This window comes from Berghia stephanieae, chromosome 3 (assembly GCF_034508935.2).
Source record: "Berghia stephanieae isolate SIO BIC M18660-M18661 chromosome 3, UCSD_Bste_1.3, whole genome shotgun sequence".
Classification (NCBI taxonomy): domain Eukaryota; kingdom Metazoa; phylum Mollusca; class Gastropoda; order Nudibranchia; family Aeolidiidae; genus Berghia; species Berghia stephanieae.
Genome location: NC_088362.1, coordinates 31,977,590 through 31,990,089, shown reverse-complemented (window position 1 = coordinate 31,990,089; position 12,500 = coordinate 31,977,590). Strand labels below are relative to the sequence as shown.

Below are 12,500 nucleotides of genomic sequence, written 5' to 3'. Positions count from 1 at the left end.
CACCAGGAGGATTATCTTTTGGATCAGTTCCACCACAACAAGGATTACCTTTTGGATCAGTTCCACCACAACAAGGATTATCTTTTGGATCAGCTCAACCACGACAAAGCCTATTTGGAACTGCTCAACCACGACAAAGTTTATCTTTTGGATCAGCTCCACCACAACAAGGCCTATTTGGATCAGCTCCACCACAACAAGGATTATCTTTTGGATCAGCTCCACCACAACAAGGCCTTTTCGGATCAGCTCCACCACGACAAAGCCTATTTGGAACTGCTCAGCCACGACAAAGTTTATCTTTTGGATCAGCTCCACCACAACAAGGATTATCTTTTGGATCAGCATCACCACAACAAGGCCTGTTTGGATCAGCTCCATCACAACAAGGATTATCTTTTGGATCAGCATCTCCACAACAAGGCCTGTTTGGATCAGCTCCACCACAACAAGGATTATCTTTTGGATCAGCATCACCACAACAAGGATTTTCTTTTGGATCTGCTCAGCCACAGCAAGGATCTAACCAACAGCAACAACAGAGAAGCCTCTTTGGATCACCTTCACAACCGCAGAGTGGAGGGCTTTTTGGACAACCACAAGCACTGCAAGTGAACCCATTTGCAACATCAGAGGCAAGAAAAGGAGGATTGTTTGGGAAAGCAGCACCCCAGCAAACAACACTGTTTGGATCATCGTCGATTCATCAAGAAAACCCATTCGCATCATCACCCTCTACAGAAGGAGAAAGAGGTGCAGGAGGAGGAGGATTTGATCTATTTAAATCAAAACCAGCCAGGGGAGGAAGTTCTTTAGGGCCATCGCAACCCACTAGAGGAGGATTTTTTAGATCATCACAGACTCGGAAATTACCAGCACAAGAGGATGATTATACTGAGTTGGAAACGAGAGCTTGTTTACTTGAATCCGGCTTTCATGAGATTGATTCAAAGAAAGGAGTTTTCGAAAAGATGTTAGATTTAGATAAAGCAAGCGACCCTTTATCTAAGAGGTCTATGGCTGCTGCTCCTCACCTTCCTCCTCCTCCTCCTTCGCCAAAATATTTCCCAGCATCTCCATCATACTCACCTGTATCTCCAGTGTACTCACAAACATCTATCTGTTATTCTGAACCACCACCACAAGGAGGACCACTACCACCACCACCACCAGGTCCACCACCACCACCACCACCAGGTCCACCACCACCACCAGGTCCACCACTACGAGCAGGGGTACCACCACCACTACCACCACGTCCACCACTACGAGCAGGGGGACCACCACCACCACCACCAGGGGGATCACCACCACCACCACCAGGTCCACCACTACCAGCAGGGGGACCACCACCACCACTACTACCACGAGCAGCGGCAGGTCCACCACCAGCAGTAGCAGGACCACCACTTCCCCAAATGAAATTAGCAGGGAAGACATATAAAAATTCTTCAATTTTTTCAAGTTATGAAATGGAGAGAGACACAAAACCACCTTCCTCTTCTGCCCTACGCTCCAAAAAAGTCCATGGTGGCCTTTATTCAGATTCAAGAGGAGGATCTTATCAGTCTGCTAATTATATTTTATCACAAACCCCTTCTTTGATGCTAGCAGGACTTAAGAAACTTGATTCAACACTCGAGAGAGTTTCAGCACCACCACAAGAAGAGTTAGGTTTTGCTTCTGCAACTTTAACTTTTCATTCAACGCTTGACCAACAACAACAGCAGCAGCAGAAGCAACAACAAGCTTTGCCTCAAAGACTAGCTAAAGAGCGTTCGAGAGACAGAGATATTGTTAGAGAAGCAGAAGCTAACATTCAGACTTGTAAAGCTTTAAAATCAGTTGCAGATGATTCAGAAAAACAATTGATGGAAGAATCGGTCATAACAAAGTGGTGCAAGAAAAGGAAGAAGAAGAGAATTATTTCAACATTGGATTTTAAGATTGAAGAGACAATGTCACCTCTATACTGCTATGGAATTGGTTCCAAGCTGATGTGTGTGAGAAAAAACAAACCACTTCTCAAAATTGAACACCTCAACAAACTGCTTGATTGCCAGAAACATGTAAGTGCTTGATACCAAGAGATTTTAATAACATACATTTACATCAGGCTTTTTCCATTTATTTTTAAATATAGCGAATTGTTTCATCATCTTGCACACTGCGTTCAACAAGATCAATACAGTGGAACCCTCTGGTTGGACCAGCCTGAAATTCCTGTTATAACCGACAACTGTAAACTGTAATAGCCGAATTTCAAAGGAAACAACCCAAGTGGCCTAAATCATCATTTTTTATTATAATTTGTAGTATCTCTCTCTCTCTCTCTCTCTCTCTCTCTCTCTCTCTCTCTCTCTCTCTCTCTCTCTCTCTCTCTCTCTCTCTCTCTCTCTCTCTCTCTCTCTATATATATATATATATATTATATATATATATATATATATATATATATATATATATATATATATATATATATATATATATATATATTATATATGTATATATATATATATCTCTAATAATTATTTGAATTGAATTTGTGATACTGTCAACGACAATATTATGATGATAAGGATAAAATTAAATTAGTTTGGCACTAACTTGTCATTTTCAATACATTTCACTCAATGACATTTCATTCAATGACTTAGACTTAGAGATGCTCATAAAGTTCTGAAATCGGAGCCAACATTTTGTAAATCTACGGATTTTTCATAAAAGTAGACAGGTCTGATCTTTTCTTTTATATCTATTATTCCAAGTACAAAGTTGCCAATTTTTCGTATATATACAAAATTCACCATGTGACCCCCCCCCCTCTCTCTCTCTCTCTCTCTCTCTCTCTTTTTTTTTTTTTCTCTCTCTCTCTCTCTTTCTTTCTCTCTCTCTTTCTCTCTCTTTATCTCTCATAATTATTTGAATTGAATATGCGATAATGTCACAAAATAATACATATTTTCTAATCACCTTCCGAATGGAAACAGTAAATATGTAATGTCCTTTAACTTTAACCGGACTTCACTGCTCAGATAGGGCTCAGTCTATGTGTTCATGTTAAAGTCCAGTAAACCTTTTTGCCTTCTGAATCAGCTACTATGCAAGTAATTCAGTAAAAAAAAATATTTTAATTTAAAAAAATTTTTTTTTTTTTCATTTTACAGAGAGGATATTGGGAATTGAATTCCCAGCTTGGAGATCTCATCAATATCGACATTGATGCCTGCAAAAAAATGTTGGAGGACAGTGGGATCAAGTCTTTAGGTTTGTGTTTTTTTTTGTGTTGACTGGTTGGTTTGAAGGGAAACTGGGCTATCCCCTATTATCATTGCCCTTTAATTTTGGGGGAGAACCCAATGAATATTACGGGGCATCCCTATTTTTCCTCTGGGTAATGTAAATGTTGCTGCTCGAAGCTCGAGGCTCGAGGAAATAAATAAATAATGTGAAATTGAATGTACGCTTCAATTTAATATACGAAAACAGATAAAATGGACGTTTTGGGTTTCTCCTTTATCAACAAAACAGGATGAATGAAACACATGAGATAATGTGGTGTTGTTAAGATGAATAAACAGGAACAATGATGGGCAGGAAATAGTATTCTCCCTCTTTAAGGAGCATACTATATCCAGCCCATCAATGTTTTTGTATAATATCTCATTCATCTGTAGTGTTTCATTCATTCTGTTTTGTTGATAAAAGAGAAAAATGAAACGTTTATTTTATCTGTCTTCGTATATTAAATTGAAGTTTACATTCAATTTCACATTGTTATCCGTTTTTCCTTTGTAAATACTGAAGCAGTTCAATCAATTTTTTTCCCCAGCATTGCATTGTGCAGCTATGTGATCTATTGGTATGACATTTGCTTTCGTATCAGAAGGTCATGAGTTCGAGGTGCATAGTTGATCCTTGGAAAAGCCTCTTTGCTCATATTCACTCACCGTACTCAGGTGTAAAATGAGTACCTGGCTGTTAACAGCATTGTCTGTCTGAAAGAGAATTGTAATATATGCGCCGGGCGAGGCTCGAACCCAGGACCTTCCAATCCAAAAGCGAGTGTCATACCACAAGACCAAAAAGCGCAGTGGCGGGTGATCGACTCATTACATTTCGGGTACGAAGCTGTCTTCAACCCATGTTGAGATCTAAGTACAGTACAGATAAATTTAGGATTGCTGGATGGATTATCTCCTCCTGTAATTGAGAGGGTTTCTTAGCTGTGGGTCACATAAGCTTTTACAAAATTCGTATTGAACTTAAATGAATAAACAACTTCAGATAATAATAAAAATAATTATATAGCGCCTTACCCCATATATCAACAAGCTCAAAGAGTGCTAAATCTGCATCATTACTGTCTCTGATATATCTTGAAAGGGTACCAAATATCCAAACGCATGCTCGCCAATTTTGCGAGTCAGTTTTGGCTTCACAAGGATGTGATTATCAGGTCTTGATCTCAGATTTCTGGATGGGACGTAGAATTTAAGCATGTCATTAATGTATCCAGGACAATCAGAATGCAGTGATTTAAAAACAATAGTACAGATCTTATATTCTATACATTTCTCAATGGGAATCCAGAGAATAAAGGAATACTTCACAAGGAATGTAACGTTTCAGGCTTAGAACTATTCTTCTTCCAACAACAAAAACATTGGTTGAAGAAGGCTTTTGAACAGGGGATGTTCCATGGGATATATTTTTGTTTTTTTATTGAAGCTAATATGCAATATCCATTTTTGTTTAATGCTTTTTTTTATACATAATCCACAGCTTTTAGCAGCTCAATATATTCACTTTTTTCATAGGCCTGCCTGCTTATTCCGACTTTTTCTCCCCTCCTGCCCTTTTCCTTTTCACGAGGCTTTATATCTTTTTTTTTCTTTTGTACTTTCTCTATTAATACACAACTAAAATCTTGACTCCGGTGTAAATGAGATGTAGGTCCATATGAGCACTTTGGGGAATAAATGAAATATTTCGAAGGACATTGAGCAAAATGAATATGTGCTTCATAAACGTTTGTTTTAATAATATGTTTTGTTAGTATTAATTGATTTTTTAAATTTTTTTTGTGTGGGTGGAGGGGGGGGGGAGTACGTTTGGTCATTAATAACATTTAATTAATTTTTTTTAAATATTTTTCAGGGCCTACAGCAGCCATTGAGCTTCTGAGACTCATTGCTACTATCCTCACCCTCCTGGCTATTGTGGAGCTTGTATTCCCCGATTTCATACCGATTGACTTGGACACAATCTGTACACAACTTGAACCCGACAATGTCCGTATTTTGCTACTTGACGATATAAAACGACAAAAAGAAGACTCAAGAATAAAAGGACTGTCCAGTCTAGAGCTAGAAACTCTTGGAATAGCCATGCATAAAGCTTTTGTTTATTGTGGTAAGACGGATAAGGCCTATCCCATGGCCTACTCCACTCTGGAGCTTGGTCCTGAGTGGGTGACAGTGTGTGCCTCTGTGCTTCAGATCCCGATCAAAGATAGAATTTAAGATCTGCTAAAGTTGATTGGGATAATGAGGCAGAGAATTAAAAAGGAAATGAGGAGGAAGAAAAAGATAAAGAATGATCAGACAACAAGATAGAAAATGTATTATTATCTTTGTTGTTGTTGTTCTTTTTATTATTATTATTATTATTATTATTATTATAACTGCCCATATTGTCTAAGTCTAATGAGGCTTTGTCGCTTCCTTAAGTCATTTTGTAAGTTTATTTAGTTGAATTATTTTGGTGAAAGCATATTATATAGGGTGTCCTTGAAATAAAGTAACCACCAATGAAGCATCTGTTAAACAAAAAATAAACTCACTAATCTAAAAATCAATTTAATCTACGATTAGAAATATCGATAATTTTTTTTTAAATGTTAAGTTTTATTTAAGTCTAATCTTAGTTATAACGATTCAAGCAAAACTACTACCTATTTTTTAAAATGTCGAAGTTCAGTGATTGCTGCATCTATTTTAAATACCTTTGCTCCCTTGATGGGACCCATATCATTGCTCTTCTTTTTCTTACTGTGTAATTTCATTCCATGAAGTTGTTTTTTTCCCCTTAACAAAGCTGAGCTGCCACTCCAATCACCTGACCTTTTTTATCTCCTGGGCTATGCAATGTGAGATTGTCAAAGTGAAAAAGTTCTGTTTTACTTAATTGTACTGTTTAAATCTGTTGTCCCGATAGCTCAGTTGGTAGAGCACTTGCTTCACACGCAAAGGGACCAAGATCGATCTCCGGTGCAGTCGGGATTTTTTCTGACTCCCTGTCCACCCAGCAGTGAATGGGTAGCTGAGTCTATTAGATTTGGCAGAAAGTACTTTGAAACAGACTAGCATCCTACACAAAGGGTAGCAAGCAATTGCTGCTGTCCGTTTCACGCTATAGACGGGAAAAGTCCAAGGTTTGAGTTTCGTTGCCAAGATGAGGGTCATTTAAATTGATCGATATTTGAAGGACGAATTTTCTGGCCAAATTTTAAAATATGGGTTTTTCCAGAGTACGGCAGCACTGAATTGAATGTTCAGTCATTATTGAATTCGTTTTAAGATTAGTGGGCTAATTTATTTTTGTTCAATAAACACTCAAACAGTGGGGAGGGGCACCTTATACATACAAGTACATTCAACACTAGTTTTTATAATAGCTTATAAGATACATATTTTCCATTTCTGTTAATTAAAACATTAGCACCTTTTAGATTCTAAAATGTTTTTTTTTTTTGTTATGATGTTCTTTGTAACTTGTAAATAAATAGATAGTGGTTATGCTCATTTAAATAGTGAAATTCTTCTCTTGTCTTGTCATTAAGTTGCAACTCCGTGCTTTGAAGATAATCGCGACTGTGAGTATGGTGAGAACAAATGATATGCCTAGGCTTTTATTTTTATTTTGTCGATTTCTCTGTCTATTTCAATTTGACCATTTTAAAAAAAATATTTTCAGGCAGAGAATTCCATATATGGATGGAGCTTGGAAAAAACAAGGTGAAATGACCATTAACTCGTGACTGCAGGGAGTGGTATGAGTGCAAATTCCATGGTTGTATTTACTTTTCCATCATGCTACATCATTGCCATTTTTTATTGTTTTGAAAATGGCATTTCTCCAATCAATCATTGATGATTTGAACCTGAATCATTAACCAGTTAACTGCTGTACTCTGGAAAAAACACGTAATTAAGAATTTGGCCCGAAAATCAACCTTCAAATATCGATCGATTTAAAATGACCTTCAGTTTGCCAAAAGCTCTCGAACTCAGAACTTTAATAAATATTTCGCGATCAGTATTTGAATAACAAGTTTTCTGGCCAAATTCTTAAATACGTGTTTTTACAAAGTACTGCAGTTGACTGGTTAAGCTGCAGAAAACGCCTACAGGCCGATGGATTCCAATTTTTGGTCACAATTAATAAACGAATGACAATGTCAATGAGTAGTTGAGACATTTTAATACCAGTAAGTTTTTTTAAAAGGGCTCCATTCTTTTAAAGCTCTCTGTATAATGCTCTTCTAATAATATATGTACTTATATTCATCTTATCATTATGTTCTGAAACCACCCATTTTGTTATGAAGATCACATGTATGCATTGGATGAATTTTATATAGAAGGATCGAAGTTGACATCACTGGTGCTAATATGACCTTAACTGTGTTGCAAGCGCCGGAAAACCCTTAAAAACAAAAGCAAAACATTGACCAGGGGAAAAAATGTTTTTCTATAAATATCAGCTAGAGTAGTTTTTAAAAATTCTCACATTTTTGCTTGTTTAGTTTTATTTTTTGTTTTCTACTCCAATTTGAGAGTAAGTTTGTTGAGAATGTTAATGTTATATTATAAGTGATATTAAAAGTGATATGTGATTAACTACTCTTTTTGAATGTCACCTCAGACGAAAATGCCTTACCCTCTTATATCATATCTAATGAAATTAAAAGTTAGTTTCAGACATTCGGGGCAGCTTGAGAAATTGCCCCATTCGAATAATTGAGAGGACGACGGCGATGATGATGATGATGATGATGATGGTTGTGATGTTAATGATGACAATTTTGATATGTTGTTGTACCAAAACATTTTTTGGTTTTAATAGTTTTATTACTATTTAGTCCTTTTCTTTTTCAAATCCCCTTTTTTTAAAGTTTTATATTGTGTCTGTTGTAACAATGAAGAATGCACTTCTACATATGTGTCTGTGTAAATGTATTTATTACCATATTCAAAAAGTATATCGCCCATGTTTAATGATAAACGCTTTCAAAACGTCTTTCAACTGCTTTTGATTTTATGCGAGAATAATTTCTAAATAATTTATACTGTTTGATTTTAATAAATTTTACATTTTTTGTTTGAATATTTGCTTTTCCTCCTTTATAATTATATGTTTGTTGTTGATTTTTCACTACTGAGAGTCTGGGCGGGGTTCCTGACCTCCCAGGGAGGTACTATGTCTTTTATTGTCTTGGAATGAGATTATTTGGTTTTGTCCTGGCCCTGGCCGAATACCCTGGCTGAGAGGGAAACAGTCAAATGCATGGTTATAGTTTTGGGAGATGATATTTTTTTTTCCCTTGTAAATCATCTCCCTGTTATGTTTAATTATATTTCTTGTTTTGAATGTTAGCATTTGAGTGTGTTCCTCTTTGCTGGATCTTGTGCTTTTGTCCGGATGAGATAAGTATATTGGTGGCATGCTCTTGGTTTCCATATCTGATCCCTATTTGCTCCCAGTTCCCCTTTGTCTTACTTTCTTTTGTGTAATTCTAGAACTTTTTACTATCCCATTTTCTTCCTCTTTACTGGCGCTGATATAACCTAAATGTGTTGCAAGCGCCCTAAAACCACTTAAAAATAAACTACTGAGAGTCAAAGTGATTAAAAAAGAAGGTAAAAAAACAACTGTTTTTGCAACTTCGCTACGTGGGCCGAGGAGTCCCATCGGCACAGCATTTGACCCGAGTAAACTGACTTTGATACCTCAGATATATTTCCTCTCTGTGAATGATGTAAATGCGATTTGACAGGTTTGAAAAGTCTTCCCCTTATTCATCAGATCAATAGAAATGTAACATGAACAAACGAATTGCTGTTGAAGAAAAGGGTTCTATTTAGTTTTCATTGTGACATTATGACGACTGCCTAAATCTTCAAAATTAAAAAGAAAAGTTTGCTAATTATAGCAGGAATAAATCTCCAAAATAAAATATTGTTTAACACGTGAAATGGTACTGAGTTGTTTTTTCTAAGCATATAAATATAAATCTAAGTGCACATATTTGCGAGTTTTGATAAATGTACACAATTATTAGTTTGATTTAACAGATAAAACGGTCAACATGGCCGACACCTGTTGGCACTGAGCCTCCGCTCAGTGAATTGTCTTTTGCCTCACTTGTCAAAGTGCTTTTGGAGGTTGAAATTATATTTTAACAAAATAACAAAGTATTAAAATCAAAGGAAGACCTTACGAAATTCGCATCCACAGCAAAAGACCGTGAATAGTGGAAGGTAATGACACGGATGATTAGAGAGGCAGCCGAGGCGTCCCGATAGAATGATTAGGAAGCGAAAGGCCTTAAGTCAGTAAGTAAAAACGAATAATCTCAGATTTCTACTACAACAATACAACTTAATCAGACCCGCCCATAAATAAGTACAGGTCGTTTTAAGTATTAATACATATCAGTGTTGAACACACGTGTTTTCGCAATCTTCCAGAGATGAAAATTTGTTAGGGCCAGGCAAACAACCTCGGTTTTCATGGCAGGTTCCTGTTACTGGATCAAAGTAAAACTCGTCCAAAAGTGCGTAGCAACTAGGGGCGTCCCAATCCACAGCGGCGCATGTAGCTGAAAAGAACATAAGGGCGAGAAATGCAATTATTTCGTGTTTAGCAAGAGTCTTGGAGAAAAAGCATTGGACTTTTTGTTTGATGGTATAAATAATGAACAACTGTGCTACTACTACTACTACTACTCCTCCTACTACTACTACTACTACTACTACTACTACTACTACTACTACTACTACTACTACTACTACTACTACTACTACTACTACTACTACTACTACTACCACCACCGCCACTACTACTACTACTACTACTACTACTACTACTACTACTACTACCACCACCGCCACTACTACTACTACCACTTCTACTACGATGATTATTATTATTATTATTATTATTATTATTATTATTATTATTATCATTTTTATTATTATTATTATTATTATTATTATCATTTTTATTATTATTATTTTACTTTTATTACTACTACTACCACTACTACTACTACTATCACCACCACTACTACTACTACTACCACTACTACTACCCAACTACTAGGTTACTACTACTACTACTACTACTACTACTACTAGGCTACTACTACTCCTACTACCACTAATAGGCTACTACTATTACTACTACTACTAATACAGCTGCTGCTGCTACAACAACTACTACTTTTACATATCTTATAGTTTACAGTCTGAAAGAATGAAGAAATCTCCCAACTGAATAGAAAGCTACGAAGTCCGTGCCACATTTATTGATTATTAAGTTTGATTTTAAAGAAAGTTTATGTCATAATTTGGAAATGCTAGATGGGAAAGATGCTAGGACATCCTACAGTACAATACTATAAGGAGACTCTGGATAGATGCATTTGCTTCCATGATCAGTGTTAGGAGATGCGGTTAGCCGCGTTTGATGGACAGAATCGACACCCCCTCCCATTCCTTGAAGTCGATGAGAGGTCTCGAGATTACCAAGAGTCGGAATAACCTGACATTTCGCGTTTATGGTTTTTAGATCCCCCTGAGCCATCCAACGTCCGTGGTTGAGTTGCGCTTTGAGGTCACCGCCTCAACCGCTTATGTATCCCGTCTCTGACTATCTCGGACTTTAGTCAAGGACTTGAAACAAGTCCCAGAATAAAATCACGGCACCTTCGGACTAAGTTTGGCCAAGTTTTAGTCATTTGCTAAGACAGGACTTCACAAGCTTAGAATGAGACTAGTTACTAGGTTACGCTATAGCGTCAACAAGCTATTTTCAGATTTTAGATATGAGAGCTTCGATTCGGGTGGAAAATACGTCGGTTACGAATGACAGAAGCAACAGTGTCCTGTCGCTATTGATAATGGCTCTAAAAAAAACTACAAGATGTGTGCAGATCGTCGAAAGTACACATTTTTGTGAGCAAAAACAAAAAAAAAAAAGACTGATTCTAATCGGCTCGTGAGTTGCGAGCGTAGGGAGACTAGAAATCGAAGGATTTGCGTCAAAGAACAACTAAAAATGATAAGAAAGTACAGTGGAGACAAAGGTTATTCTGCTGGCTTTGTAACTGACTGAAATAATATGATTCACCAGAACACACTTTCTCCTTTGTTTTTGTTTTGTTTGTTTTTTGTTTTTGTTTTTTTTTTGGGGGGGGGGGGTTTGTTGTTGTTGTTTTGTTTTTTGTTTGTTTGTTTTTTAATTTATTATTTATTTATTTATTTTGTTTGTTTGTTTTTGTTGTTATTCAGTTTTGAGTTTCATTGTCTTAAATATAGACCATGGACTTCATTGTAGTCTAGCAGTCCAAAGTCAATATCACAGGATTTGATTTATCATGACAACAGTAAGTTAGAATATAAAAAGAACGAAATATTATTTATACCGAATGTGTTGCTAATTTCCTCTTTGGAAATATTTTGCGTTGGCAGTATGAAGGCGGGTATCACACATGCTATCATGTACTAGAGAGCAGGATGTTACCAGCACAATACAACCGTCCTTACAACGACCACTTTTAGGCAAGAGACTAACCAATCCGAGACTAGAAACGTTCATGAAATCCGATTTTTTTTTAAGTCACGACTTGCTTTGTTTAGGCTTAAGACTAGCAAGTTGTTTACTAGACTAGTGAATAACTAAATCTAGTCCTCGTTCATGAAAACCCGGCCCAGGTGAGTATAATTTCAAATCAGTGCCTAGAAGCAACGGACGGGGGGTGGAATTATTGTATTTTACTAAACGGAAATATCAAAAGTTATATGTGCAATTTCCTTTATTATGAACACTTAGAGATGGACATCGATTTAGAAACGCAAATTCTCCACACTTGAATGGATTTATAGAACACCAAGAAGTGATCAATACAAAGTGCCGATCGAGGGCCTCCGAGATGAGACCAACGTAATATTGTCTAATATTATTTACGCAAATAGAGGAAATACGATTGTTGTTGGTAATTTTAACATTCCTTTTAACGAGAACACGAGAATATTCAAAGATACGAATCATCAACATTCATTAATACAATAACTGTCATCCCCAACTAATGACAAGAAAATACCATCTACTGGTTTGTCATCAAAGATCCAATAAAGAACTCTACAACACAACCATAAGTGACGTCACTTACACAGATCACAAATTAATAGAAATTAATAATAATAAAAATT

The 12,500-nt window shown here is 36.5% G+C and overlaps 2 protein-coding genes across 5 annotated transcripts in view; one reads left to right on the top strand and one right to left on the bottom strand.

Annotated features, from left to right (window-relative positions):
* Positions 1-5,569, top strand: part of LOC144967540 (protein mono-ADP-ribosyltransferase PARP4-like) — a 58,994-nt gene extending 53,425 nt beyond the window's left edge. For all 3 annotated transcript variants that reach the window (XM_078904929.1, XM_078904931.1, XM_078904930.1), the window contains 3 exons: positions 1-2,069; positions 3,168-3,267; positions 5,161-5,569. The exon at positions 1-2,069 is cut by the window's left edge and continues 138 nt beyond it. In XM_078904929.1, coding sequence (XP_078761055.1) covers positions 1-2,069; positions 3,168-3,267; positions 5,161-5,525 — 2,534 coding nt within the window. In that variant the 3' untranslated portion in view covers positions 5,526-5,569. The remainder of the gene's footprint in view (positions 2,070-3,167; positions 3,268-5,160) is intronic.
* Positions 1-12,500, bottom strand: part of LOC144967543 (uncharacterized) — an 84,782-nt gene that overhangs the window by 9,087 nt on the left and 63,195 nt on the right. The window contains exons 8-9 of one of the 2 annotated variants that reach the window (XM_078904936.1): positions 9,736-9,886; positions 4,320-4,476 (exon numbers count right to left, since the gene is read on the bottom strand). In XM_078904936.1, coding sequence (XP_078761062.1) covers positions 4,347-4,476; positions 9,736-9,886 — 281 coding nt within the window. In that variant the 3' untranslated portion in view covers positions 4,320-4,346. Of the gene's footprint in view, positions 1-4,319; positions 4,477-9,120; positions 9,887-12,500 lie in introns of those variants that run through there. The other variant, XM_078904937.1, reaches the window with a different exon arrangement.